Source organism: Oenanthe melanoleuca, chromosome 25, assembly GCF_029582105.1.
Source record: "Oenanthe melanoleuca isolate GR-GAL-2019-014 chromosome 25, OMel1.0, whole genome shotgun sequence".
Lineage (NCBI taxonomy): Eukaryota > Metazoa > Chordata > Aves > Passeriformes > Muscicapidae > Oenanthe > Oenanthe melanoleuca.
This window is the reverse complement of record NC_079358.1, coordinates 3,632,353-3,654,272: the sequence shown is the minus strand read 5'-3', so window position 1 is coordinate 3,654,272 and position 21,920 is coordinate 3,632,353. Positions and strand designations below refer to the sequence as shown.

The 21,920-nt window shown below is 57.6% G+C and overlaps 2 protein-coding genes across 2 annotated transcripts; both read left to right on the top strand.

The window, feature by feature from the left end:
* Positions 1–1,620: 1,620 nt before the first annotated feature.
* Positions 1,621–11,375, top strand: LIN7B (lin-7 homolog B, crumbs cell polarity complex component). Its single transcript, XM_056510443.1, has 6 exons — positions 1,621–1,676; positions 3,383–3,504; positions 4,280–4,351; positions 5,318–5,527; positions 8,993–9,153; positions 11,193–11,375. The coding sequence occupies exons 1-6, from the start codon at positions 1,637–1,639 to the stop codon at positions 11,212–11,214; spliced, it is 627 nt and encodes a 208-aa protein (XP_056366418.1). The 5' UTR covers positions 1,621–1,636; the 3' UTR covers positions 11,215–11,375.
* Positions 11,376–18,423: 7,048 nt separating this feature from the next.
* Positions 18,424–21,339, top strand: LOC130263298 (liprin-alpha-3-like). Its single transcript, XM_056510803.1, has 4 exons — positions 18,424–18,572; positions 19,179–19,253; positions 19,455–19,535; positions 21,094–21,339. Exons 1-4 carry the CDS (start codon positions 18,462–18,464, stop codon positions 21,337–21,339), a joined length of 513 nt encoding a protein of 170 aa, XP_056366778.1. The 5' UTR covers positions 18,424–18,461.
* The last annotated feature ends 581 nt before the right edge of the window (positions 21,340–21,920 follow it).

The window sequence follows — 21,920 nt, the reverse complement described above, 5'->3', positions numbered from 1 at the left end:
GTTTTTAGGGGGTGGTTCGGTTTTTAGGGGGTTTTAAGTGGGGGAATTAATGCACAAAAAATGGAATTTTTGGGTGGTTTTTGGGGGGTGGTTCGGTTTTTGGGGGGTTTTAAGTGGGAATTAATGCACAAAAAATGGAATTTTTGGGTGGTTTTTGGGGGGTGGTTCGGTTTTTAGGTGGGGGAATTAGTGTACAAAAAATGAAGTTTTTGGGGGGATTTTTTTGAGTGGTTTTTTGGGAGTGGTTCGGTTTTTGGGGGGTTTTTAGGTGGGGGAATTAGTGCACAAATAATGGAATTTTTGGGGAGATTTTTTGGGTGTTTTTTTGGGGGGTGGTTCGGTTTTTGGGGAGGTTTTAGGTGCGGGAATTAGTGCTCAAAAAAATGGAGTTTTTGGGGAACTTTTGGGTGGTTTTCGGGTTTTTTTAGGGATTTTTGGAGTGGTTTTTGGGTTTTTTCTGGGTGGTTTTTGGGGAGTTTTTTGGGGGGTGGTTCGGTTTTTGGGGGGTTTTAAGTGGGAGAATTATTGCACAAAAAAATTGAGTTTTTGGGGGAACTTTTGGGTGATTTTCGGGTTTTTTTAGGGATTTTTGGTGGTTTTTGGGGTTTTTCTGGGTGGTTTTTGGGGAGTTTTTTGGGAGGTGGTTCGGTTTTTGGGGGGTTTTAAGTGGAAGAATTATTGCCCAAAAATGGAATTTTGGGGGGATTTTTTTGGTGTTTTTTTGGGTGTATTTTGGGAGGTGGTTCAATTTTTTTGGGGTTTTAAGTGGGGGAATTAGTGCACAAAAAATGAAATTTTTGGGGAGATTTTTTTGTGGTTTTTTGGGTGGTTTTGGGGTTTTTCTGGGTGGTTTTTGGGGGGTTTTGGGGAGTTTTTTGGGGGGTGGTTCGTTTTTGGGGGAGTTTTTAGGTGGGGAAATTAGTGCCCAAAAAATGGAATATTTGGGGGGATTTTTGGGGTGGTGCTTTAATTTTGGGGTTTTTTTTTAGGTAATTAAATTAGCACACAAAATAAAGAATTTTTGGGTGGTTTTTTTTGGGGGGTGGTTCAGTTTTGGGGGGTTCGTAGATAATGTAATTAGCACTGTCCTCAATTTGGGGTTTTTTTGGATGGAGTTGAGTTCCAAAAATGTGTGTTCCCCCAAATTTTTTATCCCTAAAAATAATATCCCCCCAAATTTGGGATTTATTCCCTAAAAAGGGGGTGTCCCCCCAAATTTGAGATTTTTTTTTTCATCCCAAAACTTGTGACGCTCCCCCAAATTTTTTCTCTTTTAAATTTGGGGTCTCTCCCTCCCAAATTCCCCCTTCCCGGATTTGGGGTCCTTCCCATTTTCCCGCCAAAATTTTGGGTCTTCAGCCCTCCTCCCCTAAAATTTGGGGTCCCCCCCAACCCATCCCCCCCGCTCTGATATTTGGGATCCCCCAAATCCCGGATTTTGGGAACTGTCGGTTCTGCGCATGCGCGAGGGCGTGACCAACGCAGGAAAGGGGCGTGGTTTGTGTTACCATATAAGGAAATGGGCGGAGCGCAGAGAAGGCGTGACGTAATCAGGGTAGGCGTGGTTTAGGCGAGTAGGGGGCGTGGTTTGTGTGCAAAAGGGGCGTGGTCAGGGAGTGGGCGTGGCCTGGCGAAGATGGCAGCGCTGAGCGGGGACGCGCTGGGGCTGGAGCGGGGTACGCGAAATTTGGGGCGATTTTGGGAAATTTTGGGGAAATTTTGGGGAAGTTTTGGGGTGGGGGAGGAGATGGGGGGTGTGGGGAGTGGGGGAGGGGTGGTTTTGGGGGGGAATCAGGGCCCTGGAGCGAGGAATGGGGGGGGGGAAGGGAGGGATTTTGGGGGGTCGCGAGGTTTTGGGGAGGGGGATTTGGGGAGGTTTTGGGGGGTCCTGGGGATGAGGGAGAGGATTTTGGGGCACAGCGGGGGATTTTTGGGCTGATTTTGGGGGGTTTTGGGGTTTTTCTGGGGTTGTTTTTGGGGTGATTTTGGGTTTGGTTTTGGAGGTTTTTTGGGGGTTTTTTTTGGGTGATTTTTTGGTTTTTTTGGGGTGATTTTTGGGTTTTCTTGGGGTGATTTTTGTGTATTTCTGGGTTTTGTTTTTGTTTTTTGTTTTGTTTTTTTTTTTTTTTTTTGGGGTGCCCTGGGGTTGATTTTGGGATTTTTCTGGGGTTGTTTTTGGGGTGACTCTGTGGCTGTTTTGGGATTATTTTGGGATTTTTTGGGATGATTTTGGGGTTTTTTTTGGGGTGATTTTTGTGTATTTCTGTGGGTTTTTTTGGGGTGCCCTGAGGTTGGTTTTGGGGTGAATTTGGGATTTTTTGGGGTGTTCCTGGGTTTGGTTTTGAGGTGTTTTTGGGAATTTTTTTGGGTAACTCAGGGTTTGTTTTTTGGATGATTTTGGGTTTTTTTTTCTTGGGGTGACCCTGGGTTTGGTTTTGGGGTAATTTTGGAGATTTTTTAGGGTTTTTTTTGGGGTGGGTCTGGGGTGATTTTGGGACTTTTTGGGGTGTTTTTGGGTTGGTTTTGCGGGGACTCTGGGGGTGTTTTTGGGGTGACTCTGGAACTGACTTTGGGGTAATTTTGGGGTGGATGTGGGCTGATTTTGGGGTGATTTTTGTGTATTTCTGGGGCTTTTTTTGGCTGTTCCTGGGGGTGGTTTTGGGGTGAGTCTGGATTTGGTTTTTGGGGTGATTTTGGGTTTTTTTTGGCATGACTCTGGGGGTGACTTTGGGTTAAATTTGGGGTGGATTTTAGGGTGTGTTTTATGTATTTCTGGGGCTGTTTTCGGGTGATTTTGGGGATGATTTGGGGATTTTCTGGGGTTATTTCTGGGTTTGATTTTGGGGTGACTCTGGGGGGTGATTTGGGGTTTTTTTTTGGGTGTTTCTGGGTCTGTTTTTGGGGTGCTTCTGTGGCTGATTTTGGGTTTTTTTTTTGTGTGACTCTGGGGATGATTTGGGGTTTTTTTGGGGAGTGATTTTGGATTTTGGGGTGTTCCTGGGGCTGTTTTAGGGTGACTCTGGGGTTTTTTTGGGGTGACTCTGGGGTGATTTGGGGTTTTATTTGGGGTGGTTTTGGTTTTTTTTGGGTGTTTCTGGGTTTGTTTTTGGGGTGTTTCTGTGGTTGTTTTGGGGTGACTCTGGGGTGATTTTGGGGTTTTTTTTGGGTGGTTTTGGGGTGACTCTGGGGGTGATTTTGTTGTTTTTTGGGGTGACTCTGGGGGTGATTTTGGGTTTTTTTTTGGGTGACTGGGGTGATTTTGGGTTTTTTTTTGGGTGACTCTGGGGGTGATTTTGGGTTTTTTTGGGTGACTCTGGGGTGACTTTGGTTTTTTTTTGGGGTGACTCTGGGGTGATTTTGGTCGTTTTTTGGGGTCCCCCAGACGTGTCCCGGGCCGTGGAGCTGCTGGAGCGGCTCCAGCGCAGCGGGGAGCTGCCCCCCCCCCAAAAACTGCAGGCGCTGCAGAGGGTCCTGCAGAGCAAGTTCTGCTCGGCCATCCGCGAGGTGACCCCCAAAACACCCCAAAACACACCTGGGAACCCCAAAACCCACCTGGGAACCCCAAAATCCACCCAAAAAAACACCTGGGAACCCCAAAATCCACCTGGGAACCCCAAAAAACACCCCAGAATCCACGTGGGAGCCCCAAAACCCACCTGGGACCGCAAAAAATACACCTGGGAACCCCAAAACATACCTGGGAACCCCAAAACCCTCCAAAAATCCACCTGGGAACCCCAAAAACCATCCCAAAAACCACCTGGGAACCCCAAAATCCACCCAAAAAAAACACCTGGGAACCCCAAAATCCACCTGAGAACCCCAAAAACCACCCCAAAAACACCCCAAAACACCCCAAAATCCACCTGGGAACCCCCAAAAAACACACCTGGGAACCCTAAAACACACCTGGGAACCCCAAAACCCTCCAAAAATCCACCTGGGAACCCCAAAAACCACCCAAAAAACCACCTGGGAACCCCAAAATCTTTCTGGGGCACCCCAAAAAACACCCCGAAAACCACCCCCAAACCCACCTGGGAACCCCAAAATCAACCTGGGAACCCCAAAAATCACCCCAAAATCTTTCTGGGGCACCCCAAAATCCACCCAGGGTCCCCCAAAATCCCACATGAGCCCCCCCAAAACCCCTGCAGGCCCCTCCCAACACCCCAAAATTCCCCCCAAAATCTCTCCAGGTTCCCCTGGGGGGGCTCAGGGGGGGCTGCCCCCGGGATTTTGGGGTCCCCCCTCCCCAATTTCGGGGTCCCCCCCCCAGGTCTACGAGCAGCTCTACGACACCTTGGACATCGCGGGGAGCCCCGAGATCCGCGCCCACGCCACGGCCAAGGTACCCAAAAAACACCCCAAAAACAGCCCAAAAACACCCCAAAAATGGCCCCAAAATCACCCCAAAAACAAACCCCAAAGTCGCCCCAAAAACGGTCCCAAAACATCCCAAAAACAGCCCAAAAAACACCCCAAAAATGGCCCAAAAACATCCCAAAATCATCCCAAAAACAGCCTGGGGACCCCCAAAATTGCTCTAGGACCCCAAAAATATCCTGGGGAATCCTGAAAATAACCTGGGGACCCCAAAAATCACCCAGGGACCCCAAAACCCACCCTGGGGATCCCAAAAAGTCCTTCTGGGACCCCCAAAAAAATCACCCAGGGTTCCCTAAAAAATTCTGGGGATCCTAAAAACATCCTGGGGACCCCAAAAACCAATGTCCCCCCAATGTCCCAAATCCCCCCATGTCCCCAATGTCCCCAATGTCCCCAATGTCCCCAATGTCCCCAGTTCCCCCAATCTCCCCAATCCCCCCCAGTGTCCCCAACCATGTCCCCTGTCCCCAATGTCCCCAATCCCCCCAATGTCCCCAATGTCCCCAATCCCCCCAATGTCCCCAATGTCCCCAATGTCCCCCCTGTCCCCAATCCCCCCAGTGTCCCCAGTCCCCCCAATGTCCCCAATCCCCCCAATGTTCCCAATCCCCCCCAGTGTCCCCAATGTCCCCAACCATGTCCCCCTGTCCCCAATGTCCCCAGTTCCCCCAATCTCCCCAATCCCCCCAGTGTCCCCAATCCCCCCCAATGTCCCCAATCCCCCCATTGTCCCCAGTGCCCCCAATGTCCCCAATCCCCCCCCAGTGTCCCCAACCATGTCCCCTGTCCCCAATGTCCCCAATCCCCAACAATGTCCCTAATGTCCCCAGTCCCCCCAATGTCCCCAATGTCCCCAATGTCCCCCCATGTCCCCAATCCCCCCAGTGTCCCCAACACCCTGTCCCCAACCATGTCCCCCTGTCCCCAGGCCACCGTGGCCGCCTTTGCCGCCAGCGAGGGCCACGCCCACCCGCGGGTGGTGGAGCTGCCCAAGACCGAGGAGGGTTTGGGGTTCAACATCATGGGGGGCAAGGAGCAGAACTCGCCCATCTACATCTCCAGGGTCATCCCGGGGGGGGTGGCCGATCGACACGGGGGGCTCAAGAGAGGGGACCAGCTGCTCAGTGTCAATGGAGTGGTGAGAATTTGGGGGATTTTGGGGAGATTTGGGGTTTTTGGGGGGTTTGGGGTGGTTAAAATGAGGTTTGGGGTGGTTAAATTGGGTTTGGGGTGGTTAAATTGGAGTTTGGGGGGGATTTTGGGGTCTGGGGGGCTCAAGAGAGGGGAGCAGCTGCTGAGCGTCAACGGGGTGGTGAGAATTGGGGGGATTTGGGGAGATTTGGGGGATTTTGGGAAAAATTTGGGGGATTTTGGGGAGGTTAAACCGGGATTTTGGGGTGATTTGGGGGGATTTTGAGGATGGCTGAGGGGCTGGAGGGATGAAATTGAGGGGGGAAGCTGCTGAGTGTCAACAGGATGGTGAGAATTTGGGGGGATTTGGGGAGATTTTGGGGTGTTTGGGGTGGTTAAATTGGAGTTTGGGGGGGATTTTGGGGTTGGGGGGCTCAAGAGAGGGGACCAGCTGCTCAGTGTCAATGGAGTGGTGAGAGTTTGGGGGAATTTGGGGATATTTGGGGGAAATTTGGGGTTTTTGGGGGGTTTGGGGTGGTTAAATTGGGGTTTGGGGGGATTTGGGGGTGGCTGATCGACACGGGGGGCTCAAGAGAGGGGACCAGCTGCTCAGTGTCAATGGAGTGGTGAGAATTGGGGATTTTGGGGGAATTTGGGGGAAATTTGGGGTTTTTGGGGGGTTTGGGGTAGTTAAAATGAGGTTTGGGGTGGTTAAATTGGGTTTGGGGTGATTAAATTGGAGTTTGGGGGGGATTTTGGGGTCTGGGGGGCTCAAGAGAGGGGACCAGCTGCTGAGTGTCAATGGGGTGGTGAGAATTGGGGGATTTTGGGGGATTTTGGGGGTTTGGGGCGGTTAAATTGGGGTTTGGGGGGGTTAGAGGGGGATTTTGGGGGGGCTGAGAGGGGTTGGGGGGCTCAAGAGAGGGGAGCAGCTGCTAAGCATCAATGGAGTGGTGAGAGTTTGGGGGATTTTGGGGGGTTTGGGGTGGTTAAAATGAGGTTTGGGGTGGTTAAATTGGGTTTGGGGTGGTTAAATTGGGTTTGGGGGGATTTTGGGGTTGGGGGGCTCAAGAGAGGGGACCAGCTGCTGAGCGTCAATGGGGTGGTGAGAATTGGGGGATTTTGGGGAGATTTGGGGGATTTTGGGAAAAATTTGGGGGATTTTGGGGAGGTTAAACTGGGATTTTGGGGTGATTTGGGGGGATTTTGAGGATGGCTGAGGGGCTGGAGGGATGAAATTGAGGGGAGAAGCTGCTGAGTGTCAACAGGATGGTGAGAATTTGGGGGGATTTGGGGAGATTTTGGGGTGTTTGGGGGGGTTAAATTGGGGTTTGGGGGGGATTTTGGGGTCTGGGGGGCTCAAGAGAGGGGAGCAGCTGCTGAGTGTCAATGGAGTGGTGAGAGTTTGGGGGAATTTGGGGATTTTGGGGGGCTAAAATGAGGTTTGGGGGGGGTTGAATTGGGATTTGGGGGGGATTTTGGGGTCTGGGGGGCTCAAGAGAGGGGACCAGCTGCTCAGTGTCAATGGAGTAGTGAGAATTGGGGGGATTTTGGGGGATTTTGGGGGAAATTTGGGGATTTTGGGAGGTTAAAATGGGGTTTGTGGGGCATTTGGGGGGGATTTTGGGGGGATTTTGGGGTCTGGGGGGCTCAAGAGAGGGGAGCAGCTGCTCAGTGTCAATGGAGTGGTGAGAATTGGGGATTTTGGGGTTTTTGGGGGGTTAAAATTGGGTTTGGGAGGATTTTGGGGGGCTGAGTGGGATATGGGGCGGGTTTGGGGTCAGTTTTTGGGGTCCCATTTGGGTTTTTGGGGTTCTGGGTCTTTGGGGTTCTGGGTTTTTGGGGTTCTGGGTTTTTGGGGTCCTGGGTTTTTGGGGTTTCTGGGTCAGTTTTTGGGGTCCCATTTGGGTTTTTGGGGTTTCTGGTTGGGTTTTTGGGGTCAGGGTGGGTTTTGGGTCAGTTTTTGGGGTCCCATTTGGGTTTTTGGGGTTTTGGGCCAGTTTTTGTGGTCCCATTTGGGTTTTTGGGGTTCTGGGTCTTTGGGGTTCTGGGTTTTTGGGGTTCTGGGTTTTTTGGGGTTCTGGTTGGGTTTTTGGGGTTTCTGGGTCAGTTTTTGGGGTCCCATTTGGGTTTTTGGGGTTTTGGGCCAGTTTTTGGGGTCCCATTTGGGTTTTTGGGGTTTCTGGGTCAGTTTTTGGGGTTTTTGGGGCTCAGAGCGTTGAAGGGGAGCAGCACGAGCGCGCGGTGGAGCTGCTGAAGGCGGCGCAGGGATTTTGGGATCGGGGCGGGTTTTGGGTGTATTTTTGGGGTTTCTGGGTGGGTTTTTGGGGTTTCTGGGTCAGTTTTTGGGGTCCCATTTGGGTTTTTGGGGTTTCTGGGTCAGTTTTTGGGGTTTCTGGGTCAGTTTTCGGGGTTTTTGGGGCGCAGAGCGTGGAGGGGGAGCAGCACGAGCGCGCGGTGGAGCTGCTGAAGGCGGCGCAGGGATTTTGGGGTTCTGGTTGGGTTTTTGGGGTCGGGGTGGATTTTGGGTCAGTTTTTGGGGTCCCATTTGGGTTTTTGGGATTTCTGGGTGGGTTTTTGGGGTTCTGGGTCAGTTTTTGGGGTTTTTGGGGCGCAGAGCGTGGAGGGGGAGCAGCACGAGCGCGCGGTGGAGCTGCTGAAGGCGGCGCAGGGATTTTGGGATCGGGGCAGGTTTTGGGTGTATTTTTGGGATTTCTGGGTGGGTTTTTGGGGTTTCTGGGTCAGTTTTTGGGGTTTCTGGGTCAGTTTTTGGGGTTTTTGGGGCGCAGAGCGTGGAGGGGGAGCAGCACGAGCGCGCGGTGGAGCTGCTGAAGGTTGTGCAGGGATTTTGGGGTCAGGGTGGGTTCTGGGTCAGTTTTTGGGGTCCCATTTGGTTTTTGGGGTGCAGAGCGTTGAAGGGGAGCAGCACAAGCGTGCGGCGGAGCTGCTGAAGGTTGTGCAGGGATTTTGGGATCGGGGCAGGCTCTGGTTGGGTTTTTGGGGTCAGGGTGGGTTCTGGGTCAGTTTTCGGGGTTCTGGGTCAGTTTTTGGGGTCCCATTTGGGTTTTTGGGATTTCTGGGTGGGTTTTTGGGGTTTCTGGGTCAGTTTTTGGGGTTTCTGGGTCAGTTTTCGGGGTTTTTGGGGTGCAGAGCGTGGAGGGGGAGCAGCACGAGCGCGCGGTGGAGCTGCTGAAGGCGGCGCAGGGAGTTTGGGATCGGGACGGGTTTTGGGTGTATTTTTGGGATTTCTGGTTGGGTTTTTGGGGTTCTGGGTGGGTTTTTGGGGTTTCTGGGTCAGTTTTTGGGGTTTTTGGGGCGCAGAGCGTGGAGGGGGAGCAGCACGAGCGCGCGGTGGAGCTGCTGAAGGCGGCGCAGGGATTTTGGGATCGGGGCAGGTTTTGGGTGTATTTTTGGGATTTCTGGGTGGGTTTTTGGGGTTTCTGGGTCAGTTTTTGGGGTTTTTGGGGCGCAGAGCGTGGAGGGGGAGCAGCACGAGCGCGCGGTGGAGCTGCTGAAGGCGGCGCAGGGCTCGGTGAAGCTCGTGGTGCGCTACACGCCGCGGGTGCTGGAGGAGATGGAGGCGCGATTCGAGAAGCTGCGCACGGCGCGGCGGCGCCAGCACAACAGCTACTCGTGAGGGACCCCAAAACACCCAATCCCAAAATCCTGAACCCTCAGATCCCAAAACACCCAATCCCCAAAATCCTGAACCCTCAGATCCCCTAAATCCTGAACCCTCAAATCCCCTAAACCCACCCAGAGCTCCCAATCCCATAAATCCTGAACCCTCAAATCCCCGAAATCCAAACCTCCTAAATCCCCAAAATTCTGAACCCAAAGCACCAAATCCCATAAATCCTGAACACTCAAATCCCCGAAATCCCCAAAATCCTGAACCCAAACTCCCTAAATCCAAACCACCAAATCCCCAAAATCCAACCCCCCCTAAATCCCATAAATCCTGAACTCTCAAATCCCTAAAACCGACCCAGAGCTCCCAATCCCATAAATCCTGAACCCTCAAATCCCCAAAAACTGACCCAGAGCTCCCAATCCCATAAATCCTGAACCCTCAAATCCCCTAAACCCACCCAGAGCTCCCAATCCCATAAATCCTGAACCCTCAAATCCCCGAAATCCCCAAATTCCTGAACCCAAACCTCCTAAATCCCCAAAATTCTGAACCCAAAGCACCAAATCCCATAAATCCTGAACCCTCAAATCTCCAAAATCCCCTAAATCCTGAACCCAAACCCCCTAAATCCAAACCATCAAATCCCCAAAATCCAAGCCCCCCAAATCCCATAAACCCTGAACCCTCAAATCCCCAAAACCGGACCCAGAGCTCCCAATCCCATAAATACTGAACCCTCAAATCCCCAAAATCCCCTGAACCCTGAACCCAAACCTCACAAATCCCATAAATCCTGAACCCCACAAACCCCACAAAAACGGACCCAAAGCACCCAGTCCCCTAAATCCCGAACCCCACAAACCCCCCAAAATCCTGAACCCAAACCCCACAAATCCCCCAAAATCCTAAACCCCCAAATCCCAAAAATCCCCCAAAATCCTGAACCCAAACCACCAAATCCTCAAAATCCAAACCCCACAAACCCCCCAAACCCCCTAAATCCTCAAAATCCTAAACCCAAACCACCAAATCCCCCAAAACCCTGAGCCCTCAAATCCCACAAATCCCCCAAAACCCTGAACCCAAACCCCACAAAATCCTAAACCCAAACCCCACAAATCCCCTAAACCCAAATCCCACAAAGTCCTAAACCCTCAAATCCCAAAAATCCTAAACCTCCCTGTCCCCAAATCCCCCAAATCCCCTAAACCCAAATCCCCCAAACCCTTCCCCCCCCAAATTTCACCCCAAACCCCCCCTGACCCCCCAAATTTCACCCCTGACCCCCCAAATTTCACCCCAAACCCCCTTGACCCCCCAAATTTCACCCCAAACCTTTCAGCCTCCCCAAATTTCACCCCAAACCCCCCTGACCCCCCAAATTTCACCCCAAACCCCCCTGACCCCCCAAATTTCACCCCAAACCCCTCCTGACCCCCCAAATTTCACCCCAAACCTTTCAGCCTCCCCAAATTTCACCCCAAACCCCCCTGACCCCCCAAATTTCACCCCAAACCCCCCATGACCCCCCCAAATTTCACCCCAAACCCCCCCTGACCCCCCAAATTTCACCCCAAACCTTTCAGCCTCCCCAAATTTCACCCCAAACCCCCCTGACCCCCCAAATTTCACCCCTGATCCCCCAAATTTCACCCCAAACCCCCCTGACCCCCCAAATTTCACCCCAAACTCCCCTTGACCCCCCAAATTTCACCCCAAACCCCCCTGACCCCCCAAATTTCACCCCAAACCCCCCTGACCCCCCAAATTTCACCCCAAACCCCCCCTGACCCCCCAAATTTCACCCCTGACCCCCCAAATTTCACCCCAAACCCCCCTGACCCCCCAAATTTCACCCCAAACTCCCCTTGACCCCCCAAATTTCACCCCAAACCCCCCATGACCCCCCAAATTTCACCCCAAACCCCCCATGACCCCCCAAAATTTCACCCCAAACCCCCCTGACCCCCCAAATTTCACCCCTGACCCCCCAAATTTCACCCCAAACCCCCCCTGACCCCCCAAATTTCCCCCACAGGTCGCTGGAGTCGCGGGGTTGAGCCCCCAGGACGCCTCAGACTCTTCTGGGACCCCCCAAAATCCTCCTGGGCCCCCCGGGACCCCCAAACCCCCTCTGTATATTTGGGTATTTATGGGCGCTGCCCCTGTACAGTATTTATTGATCCTGGTAAAGGCGCGGCCCAGGTGGGCGCTGACGTCACCTGAGTGTCATTGGGGTCACCTGAGTGTCATTGGGGTCACCTGAGGGTCACCTGAGGGTCACCTGAGGGTCACCTGAGTGTCATTGGGGTCACCTGAGGGTCACCTGAGGGTCACCTGAGTGTCATTGGGGTCACCTGAGGGTCATTGGGGTCACCTGAGGGTCACCTGAGTGTCACCTGAGGGTCATTGATGTCACCTGAGGGTCACCTGTGTGTCACCTGAGTGTCATTGGGGTCACCTGAGGGTCACCTGAGGGTCACCTGAGTGTCATTGGGGTCACCTGAGTGTCACCTGAGTGTCATTGGGGTCACCTGAGGGTCACCTGAGGGTCACCTGAGTGTCATTGGGGTCACCTGAGTGTCATTGGGGTCACCTGAGGGTCACCTGAGTGTCACTGATGTCACCTGAGTGTCATTGGGGTCAGCTGAGGGTCACCTGAGTGTCACCTGTGTCACCTGAGTGTCACCTGAGGGTCACCTGAGGGTCATTGAGGTCACCTGTGTGTCACCTGTGTCACCTGAGTGTCATTGGTGTCACCTGAGTGTCATTGGTGTCACCTGAATGTCACCTGAGGGTCACCTGTGTGCCACTTGTTTGTCACCTGTGTCTCCTCAGTGTCATTGATGTCACCTGTGTGTCACCTGAGTGTCACCCAAGGGTCATTGAGGTCACCTGTGTGTCACCTGAGTGTCACTGATGTCACCTGAGTGTCATTGATGTCACGTGTGTGTGTCACCTGTGTCACGTGTGTCACCTGATTGTCACCTGTGCGTCATTGGTGTCGCCTGTGTCACACCTGTATGTCACCTGATTGTCATTAATGTCGTCTGAGCGTCACCTGAATGTCACCAGTGTCACCTGAACGTCATTAATGTCACCTGAGTGTCATTGATGTCACATGTGTGTGTCACCTAAATGTCACCTGTGTGTCATCAATGTCACCTCTGTCACGTGTGTGTCACAAGGTGGGGGGAGGGTTCCCGTCACCGTTTTTGGGGTTGAAAAAAGGAGATTTGGGGCCGTTGCCATGGTAACGGGTAAGGGAGGACAGGGGCGGTTTCCGTGGTGATTTGGGGTCCTGTTGCCATGGTAACGGGGTTGGGTGAGGTGCTCTGGGCCCTTGGGGGGGGAGGAAATCTCGTTTCCATGGCAACATGGAAGGATGGAGAGGTCCCGTTTCCATGGCAACACACAAGGAGGGGGATGTTCCGTTTCCATGGCAACCCAGGAGAGGGGATGCTCCATCTCCATGGCAACACAGGAGGGGTGGAGTCCCATCTCCACGGCAACCGGGAGGGAGTGGAGCCCTGTCTCCATGGCAACGCGCGTGGAGGGAGGGTTGGTTTCCATGGCGACACGTGGGGGATGGGCGGGGTCCGTTTCCATGGTAACAGGGATGGATGGGGTGACCCGGATGAGGGGGAAGCGCTCCCGTTCCCATGGCAACCGCGTTGGCTGATGCGCCGTCTCCACGGCAACGCTGGGATGGGCCGATCCCGTTGCCATGACGACGCACGCGGGGATGGGATGGGGGTGGTTGGTCCATCCCCATGGCAACGCGCTGGGGGCGGGGCCGTCTCCATGGCAACGCGCATGCGCGGCCGCCCCCGCCCCCGCCCGATGACATCACCCCCCTGAGGCCCCGCCCCCCGCGCGCTCCCATTGGATGATCGCTCCTCGGCCCCGCCCCTCCCCCCCACCCCCCGCCGCGGCCCCGCGCCGCGCTCCCATTGGTCCGCGCCGCTGTCAATCAGCGCCGCTCTTAAAGGGCCCGCGCCGCGTTTAGCGGGGCCGGCCGGGGGGGGGTCGGTACCCGGGGGGGGGGCGGGCGGCGGCCGCGGGGCTCGGGCGGGCCCGGGGCGCTCTGGGGGCCTGAACGGGTGCGGGGGCGACCGGCAGCGACCCCCCCACCCAGCCCGGGGCCCCCCCTCCCCGCCGGGCCGCCTCCCTCCGCCGGAGCCGCCGCAGCGCCGCTCGGAGCCCAGGTAGGAGCAGGGCCCGAGCCCCCCCCGGGCACCCCCGGGACCCCCGGCCCGCGGCCGGCAGCCACATCCCGATCCCATCGCAGCGTCGGCATCCGCATCCCAAATCCGGCATCCGCATCCCAAATCCGGCATCTCCATCCCGAACCCGGCATCCCCATCCCGAATCCGGCATCTCCATCCCAAATCCGGCAGCTGCATCCTAAATTCGGCATCCACATCCCGAATCCGGCATCCCCATCCCGAATCCGGCACCTCCATCCCGAATCCGGCATCCACATCCCGAATCCGGCATCCGCATCCCAAATTCGGCACCTCCATCCCGAATCCTGCATCTCCATCCCAATCCGGCAGCCGCATCCCCACCTCCGACATCCCAGTCCCGACCGCATCCCCATCCCCGGCATCCGCATCCCGATCCCATTCCAGCCCCGGCATCCGCACCCGAAATCCGGCAGCCGCATCCCGATCTCATCCCGGCCCCATCCGTGCCCCGGCATTCCCATCCCAAATCCATCAGCCGCATCCCATTCCCGGCATCCCATCCTCGGCCCCGGCATCCTCATCCCGGCCCCATCCTGATCCCATCCCCGGCATTCCCATCCCGCCTCCGACATTCCAATCCCGACCCCATCCCCGGCTCCGGCAGCCGCATCCCGGCCCCATCCTGATTCCATCCCACCTCCGACATCCCATTCCCCGTCCCATCCCAAATCCGGCATCCCAATCCCACCCCCGGCATCCTAATCCCGGTTCCGGCAGCCGCATCCCGGCCCCGTCCCATCCTATCCCCGGCATTGCCATCCCAAACCCGGCATCCGATCCCAATCCCGATCCCATCCCCACCTCTTGCATCCCCATCCCATCCCCGGGATCCGCATCCCAAATCCGGCATCCCCATCCCAGCTCCGGCATCTCCATCCCGATCCCATTCCCGGTTCCAGCAGCCGCATTCCGGCCCCATCCCGATCCCAGTCCCGGCATTCCCATCCCGGCCCCATCCCAGTCCCGATCCCAATCCCAACCCAGTCCCAATCCCGACCCCATCCCAGTCCCGATCCCGATCCCAAACCCGGCATCCACATCCCAAATCTGACACCGGCATCTGCATCCCGATCCCGACCCCATCCCAGTCCCCCATTCCAGTTCCCATCCTCCCCCACCCCATTTTGGCACCCTCCAGGCCCCAGTGCCCCCCAGTTCATTCCAGTGCCCCCCATTTCATCCCAGTACCTCCCCAATTCACCCCAGTCCCATCCCAGTGCCCCCCAGTCCCATCCCAGTACCTCTCAATGCCCCCCATTTCATCCCAGTGTCCCCCAGTCCCATCCCAGTGCCCCCCAGTCCCATCCCAGTGCCCCCCAATTAATCCCAGTGCCCCCCATTTCATCCCAGTACACCCCCAGTGCCCCCCAATTAATCCCAGTACCTCTCAATGCCCCCCAGTCCCATCCCAGTGCCCCCCAGTTCCATCCCAGTACCCTCCAGTGCCCCCCAGTTCCCCTCCCCCACTGCATCCCATTGCACCCCCCCACTGCATCATCCCATGACCCCCAGACCGCCCCCAATTCACCCTCCCAGTAACACCCAGTAACTCCCAGTACCCCCAGTACCCCCTCATTGCACCCCCATCCCATCCCCAGGTGTGCCCAGGTGTGCCCCAGGTGCCAGGATGATGTGCCAGGTGCTGCCCACCCCCAGCCAGGACCCCCAGAGTGTTTTGGGACCCCCAGAATGGTTCAGGACCCCCATGATCGATCATGAGCTGGTTACTGATGCTGTTTCCATCCCCCCCAGGTGCCCCCAGGTGTGCCCCAGGTACCCCCAGGTGCCAGGATGATGTGCGAGGTGCTGCCCACCATCAGCCAGGACCCCCAGAGTGTTTTGGGACCCCCAGAGTGGTTCAGGACCCCCAGGATCGATCAGAGCTGGTTACTGATGTTGTCTCCCATTAAATCCATCCCCCCCAGGTGCCCCCAGGTGCGCCAAGGTGTGCCCAGGTGCCAGGATGATGTGCGAGGTGCTGCCCACCCCCAGCCAGGACCCCCAGAGTGTTTTGGGACCCCCAGAGTGGTTCAGGACCCCCAGAATGGTTCAGGACCCCCAGGATCGATCATGAGCTGGTTACTGATGCTGTTTCCATCCCCCCCAGGTGTGCCCCAGGTACCCCCAGGTGCCAGGATGATGTGCGAGGTGCTGCCCACCATCAGCCAGGACCCCCAGAGTGGTTCAGGACCCCCAGAGTGGTTCAGGACCCCCAGGACTGATCAGAACCGTTTGTTGATGCTGTTTCCATCCCCCCCAGGTGCCCCCAGGTGCCCCAGGTGTGCCCAGGTACCCCCAGGTGCCAGGATGATGTGCGAGGTGCTGCCCACCATCAGCGAGGACCCCCCAGAGTGTTTTGGGAGCCCCAGAATGGTTCAGGACCCCCATGATCGATCAGAGCTGGTTACTGATGTTGTCTCCCATTAAATCCATCCCCCCCAGGTGCCCCCAGGTGTGCCCCAGGTACCCCCAGGCGCCAGGATGATGTGCGAGGTGCTGCCCACCATCAGCGAGGACCCCCGGCGGGGCTCGGGCCCCCCGGAGGAGCCGGGGCTGGAGCAGCTGATGGTGCAGATGCTGCGGGAGCGCGAGCGGCTGCTGGAGACGCTGCGGGACACGCAGGAGGGGCTGGCGACGGCGCACCTGCGGCTGCGGGACCTGGCGCACGAGAGGGACCTGCTGCAGCGGCAGCTCAACAGCGCCCTGCCCCAGGTGCGGAAAGGGTTAAAAATGGGCGGGGTTAAACTGGGTGTGGTCAGGGTAAGGGGAAAGGTGAGAGCAGCTCAACAGCGCCCTGCCCCAGGTGCGGAAAGGGTTAAAAGGGGCGGGGTTAAACTGGGTGTGGTCAGGAAAAGGGGTTGGAAAGGTGAGTGCAGCTCAACAGAGCCCTGCCGCAGGTGCGGAAAGGGTTAAAAATGGGTGTGGCAGAGGGTTAAACTGGGCGTGGTACCATTGTGGGCGGGGTTAAACTGGGTGTGGTACCATTGTGGGCGGGGTTAAACTGGGTGTGGTACCATTGTGGGCGGGGTTAAACTGGGTGTGGTCATGGAAAGGTGGAAAAGGGTTTGGGCAGGTGAGAGCAGCTCAGGTGAGTTCAGGTGTGAGAAAGTTTGGGGTGTGGTCAGATGGGTGTGGCACAGCTCAGTGTCCCCGATGTCCCCAATGTCCCAAATCCCCCCAATGTCCCACAATGTCCCCCGTGTCCCCAATGTCCCCAGTGTCCCAATATCCCCAGTGTCCCCAATGCCCCCACTGTCCCTGACTGTCCCTGACTGTCCCCAGTGTCCCCAATCCCCCCCCCCAATGTCCCCAATGTCCCCAATTTCCCCCCAATGTCCCCAATGTCCCCCAGTGTCCCCAATGTCCCCAGTGTCCCCAGTGTCCCCAGTGTCCCCGCTGTCCCTGACTGTCCCTGACTGTCCCTGTCCCCAGGAACTGGCCGCTCTCACCAAGGAGCTGAACCTGTGCCGGGAGCAGCTCCTGGAGCGCGAGGAGGAAATCGCCGAGCTCAAGGCGGAGCGGAACAACACCCGGGTGAGCACCTGGGACACCTGGGGACACCTGGGGACAGCTGGGACACACCTGGGACACACCTGGGACACCTGGGGACACCTGGGGACACCTGGGACACACCTGGGACACACCTGGGGACACCTGGGACACACCTGGGGACACCTGGGGACACCTGGGACACACCTGGGGACACACCTGGGACACACCTGGGACACCTGGGACACACCTGGGACACACCTGGGACAGCTGGGACACACCTGGGACACACCTGGGACACACCTGGGACAGCTGTGTGTCACCTGTGTGTCATGTGGCACCTGTCCCTTGCCACGTGGCAACTGGCACCTGCCATGTGACACCTGGTACCTGGTGTCCCCAATGTCCCCAATCCCCCCAATGTCCCCACTGTCCCCAGTGTCCCCAGTGTCCCCAGTGTCCCCAATGTTCCCAATCCTCCCACTGTCCCCATGTCCCAGCTGCTGCTGGAGCACCTGGAGCACCTGGTGTCCCCAATGTCCCCAATGTCCCCAATGTCCCCAATGTCCCCAGTGTCCCCAAATGTCCCCCCAGTGTCCCCAATGTCCCAAATCCCCCCAATCCCCCCAATGTCCCCAATGTCCCCTCCCTGTCCCCTGTCCCAGCTGCTGCTGGAGCACCTGGAGCACCTGGTGTCCCCAATGTCCCCACTGTCCCCAATGTCCCCAATCCCCCCAGTGTCCCCAATCCCCCCAATCCCCCCAGTGTCCCCAGTGTCCCCAATGTCCCCAATGTCCCCAATGTCCCCAACGTCCCCTCCCTGTCCCCTGTCCCAGCTGCTGCTGGAGCACCTGGAGCACCTGGTGTCCCCAATGTCCCCAATGTCCCCAGTGTCCCCAATCCCCCCAGTGTCCCCCCAGTGTCCCCAATGTCCCCAATGTCCCCAATGTCCCCAATGTCCCCTCCCTGTCCCCTGTCCCAGCTGCTGCTGGAGCACCTGGAGCACCTGGTGTCCCCAATGTCCCCAATGTCCCCAGTGTCCCCAATCCCCCCAGTGTCCCCAGTGTCCCCAATGTCCCCAATCCCCCCAATGTCCCCAATGTCCCCACTGTCCCCAATGTCCCCAATCCCCCCAGTGTCCCCAGTGTCCCCAATGTCCCCAATGTCCCCAATGTCCCCAATGTCCCCTCCCTGTCCCCTGTCCCAGCTGCTGCTGGAGCACCTGGAGCACCTGGTGTCCCCAATGTCCCCAATGTCCCCATGTCCCCTCCCTGTCCCAGCTGCTGCTGGAGCACCTGGAGCACCTGGTGTCCCCAATGTCCCCAATGTCCCCTCCCTGTCCCCTGTCCCAGCTGCTGCTGGAGCACCTGGAGCACCTGGTGTCCCCAATGTCCCCAATGTCCCCTCCCTGTCCCCTGTCCCAGCTGCTGCTGGAGCACCTGGAGCACCTGGTGTCCCCAATGTCCCCAATGTCCCCAATGTCCCCAATGTCCCCTCCCTGTCCCCTGTCCCAGCTGCTGCTGGAGCACCTGGAGCACCTGGTGTCGCGCCACGAGCGCTCTCTCCGCATGACCGTGGTCAAGCGCCAGGCGCAGTCCCCGGGCGGCGTCTCCTCCGAGGTCGAGGTGCTCAAGGCGCTCAAGTCGCTCTTCGAGCACCACAAGGCGCTGGACGAGAAGGTTCGGGGGTCCCGGGGGGATTTTGGGGGGTCCTGGGGGGTTTGGGGGATTTTTTGGGGATTTTTTTGGGATTTTTTTGGGGATTTTTTGGGGTTTTTTTGGGGATTTTTCGCGGGTTTCTGGGGAGTTTTGGGTGGTTTGTGGGTGACCTTGGGGGTTTTGGGGTGACCTGAGGGGGTTTTGGGAGGGTTTGGTGAGGGTTTTAGGGGGTCCCCAGAGGGTCTTGGGGGGTCCAAGGGGGGTTTTGGGGGATTTTTGGGGGGGTCTCTGAGGGATTTTGGGATGTCCCTGGGGGGTCTTGGGGGAGTCTCTGTGGGGTTTTGGGGTGACCTGGGGGATTTTAGGGGGTCCCCAGAGGGTCTTGGGGGGTTTTGGGGTGACCTGGGGGGTTTTTGGGGGGGTCTCAGGGCGATTTTGGGGTCACCTGGTCACACCCGGTCACACCTGGTGGCACCTGGACGTCCCCAAGGGACTCTCAGGTGGCTTCTGAGGTGGCACAGGTGGCTCTGGGGACATCCCGTGGGGGGGTTCTGGTGGCTCTGGGGTCCCCTTGGTGTCCCCAGGTGTCCCCTCAGTGTCCCCTCGCTGTCCCCTCGCTGTCCCCAGGTGCGGGAGCGGCTGCGGGTGGCGCTGGAGCGCGTGGCCGTGCTGGAGGAGGAGCTGGAGGTGTCCAACCAGGAGGTGGGGACAGCGGGGACAGCGGGGACAGCGGGGACAGCGGGGGACAGAGGGGACAGTGGGGAACAGCAGGGGGTGACACTGTCCCTGTGGGTGACACTTTTTCCTGTCGGTGACACTGTCGCTGTCCCTGTGGGTGACACTGTCCCCTGTCGGTGACACTGTCCCTGTCGCTGTCGGTGACACTGTCCCCTGTCCCCACAGTCGCTGTCCCTGCGCGAGCAGCTGTCGCTGTCCCGGCGCCGCTCGGGACTGGAGGAGGCGGCCACGGACGGGGACAGCGCGGTGAGGGGACAGGAGGGGACAGGGGGGGACAGGGGGGGGACAGGAGCGGACAGGAGGGGACAGGGGGGGACAGGGAGGGGACAGGGACAGAGGAGGGGACAGGAGCGGACAGGGAGGGGACAGGAGGGGACAGGGGGGGACAGGGAGGGGACAGGAGGGGACAGGAGGGGACAGGGAGGGACAGGAGGGGGACAAGGGGGGTTAGAGGTCACGGGGTCAAGGGTCACTCTGGTCATCTCAGGGGGGTCATGGGGTCACTGTGGGGGTCACAGTGGCTCAAGTTTGGGGAGGCTGAGTTTGGGGGGTCAGGGGATTGGGGGTTGGGGGGGTCAGTGGGCAAATGACCCCCAAGTGACCCCAGAGTGACCCCAGAATGACCCCCTGACCCCCTCATGACCCCTCGTGACCCCGTGTCCCCAGGCCAGCCCCGAGTGACCCCAGACTGACCCTAGTGACCCCAGAGTGACCCCCTGACCCCAGACTGACCCCAGAGTGACACCCTGACCGCAGAGTGACCCCTTCATGACCCCAGAGTGACCCCGTGACCCCAGAATGACCCCAGAGTGACCCCCTGACCCCTCGTGACCCTGTGTCCCAGGCCAGCCCTGAGTGACCCCAGATTGACCCTAAGACCCCAGAGTGACCCCAGAGTGACCCTGTGACCCCAGACTGACCCTAGTGACCCCAGACTGACCCTAGTGACCCCCTCATGACCCCGTGACCCCAGAGTGACCCCTGACCCCTCGTGACCCCGTGTCCCAGGCCAGCCCCGAGTGACCCTAGTGACCCCAGACTGACCCCCTCATGTCTCTAGTGACCCCAGAGTGACCCCCTGACCCCAGACTGACCCCAGACTGACCCTAGTGACCCCAGAGTGACCCCCTGACCCCAGACTAACCCAAATGACCCCAGAGTGACCCCGTGACCCCAGAGTGACCCCTGACCCCCCGTGACCCCGTGTCCCAGGCCAGCCCCGAGTGACCCTAGTGACTCCAGAATGACTCCAGGTGACCCTAGATGACCCCAGAGTGACCCCGTGACCCCAGACTGACCCCAGTGACCCCCTCCTGACCCCTGCTGACCCCCGGTGACCCCGTGTCCCAGGCCAGCCCTGAGTGACCCCAGACTGACCCTAGTGACCCCAGAGTGACCCAGTGACCCCCTCATGACCCCAGTGACCCCAGACTGACCCCAGTGACCCCCTCCTGACCCCTGCTGACCCCCGGTGACCCCGTGTCCCAGGCCAGCCCCGAGTGACCCCAGACTGACCCTAGTGACCCCAGAGTGACCCCAGTGACCCCCTCATGACCCCAGTGACCCTGTGACCCCAGAGTGACCCCAGTGACCCCAGACTGACCCCAGTGACCCCAGAGTGACCCCAGTGACCCCCTCATGACCCCGTGTCCCAGGCCAGCCCCAAGTGACCCCAGACTGACCCTAGTGACCCCAGAGTGACCCAGTGACCCCCTCATGACCCCAGACTAACCCAAATGACCCCAGAGTGACCCCAATGACCCCAGAGTGACCCCAGTGACCCCCTCCTGACCCCGTGTCCCAGGCCAGCCCCGAGCGCCGGCGCGAGGCCGAGCTGGAGGCGTCGCTGGGCCGGCAGCGCGTGGCCGCCCTGTGCCGCCAGCTCGGCCGCCTGCAGGACGAGGCCAGCGCTGCCCAGAGGGAGCTGGCCCGAGCCCACGAGGCGGGAGCCAAGCTGCAGAGGGACCTCAAGGAGGTGGGACGACAAAAATGGGGGAAAAACGGGAAAAAACGGGAAAAAATGGCGAAAAAACGGCCAAAAATGGGATAAAATGGGATCAAACTGGGAGGTATTAACTCCAAACTGGGAGGGTTTAACCCAAGCTGCAGAGGGACCTCAAGGAGGTGGGACAAGGGAAATGGGGAGAAAACGGGAAAAAACGGGGGAAAACGGTGAAAAAATGGCGAAAAACGGCCAAAAAATGGGGAAAAAACTGGCAAAAAAACGGGAAAAAATGGGAAAAAATGGCATCAAACTGGGAGGGATTAACCCCAAACTGGGAGGGTTTAACCCAAGCTGCAGAGGGACCTCAAGGAGGTGGGACAGGGGAAATGGGGAGAAAACGGGAAAAAATGGGAAAAAATGGCGAAAAACGGCCAAAAATTGGGATAAAATGGGATCAAACTGGGAGGGATTAACTCCAAACTGGGAGGGATTAACCCAGACTGGAGCTGGCCCGAGCCCACGAGGCGGGAGCCAAGCTGCAGAGGGACCTCAAGGAGGTGGGACAGGGGAAAAAAACGGGAAAAAACAGTGGAAAAATGGGAAAAAATGGCGAAAAAGGGCCAAAAAATGGGATAAAACTGGGAGGGTTTAACCCAAACTGGGAGGGAATGGCTGTCCCCAATCCC

Excerpts from the sequence above, each read along its gene's own strand:
- LIN7B (XM_056510443.1), top strand. The coding sequence starts at position 1,637 with ATGGCAGCGCTGAGCGGGGACGCGCTGGGGCTGGAGCGGG. Across the intron at positions 1,677-3,382 it reads CGCGCTGGGGCTGGAGCGGG|ACGTGTCCCGGGCCGTGGAG; the intron begins GTACGCGAAATT and ends GGGGTCCCCCAG. Across the intron at positions 4,352-5,317 it reads GCGCCCACGCCACGGCCAAG|GCCACCGTGGCCGCCTTTGC; the intron begins GTACCCAAAAAA and ends CCCTGTCCCCAG.
- LOC130263298 (XM_056510803.1), top strand. The coding sequence starts at position 18,462 with ATGACCGTGGTCAAGCGCCAGGCGCAGTCCCCGGGCGGCGTCTCCTCC. Across the intron at positions 18,573-19,178 it reads ACAAGGCGCTGGACGAGAAG|GTGCGGGAGCGGCTGCGGGT; the intron begins GTTCGGGGGTCC and ends CGCTGTCCCCAG. Across the intron at positions 19,536-21,093 it reads CCACGGACGGGGACAGCGCG|GCCAGCCCCGAGCGCCGGCG; the intron begins GTGAGGGGACAG and ends CCCGTGTCCCAG.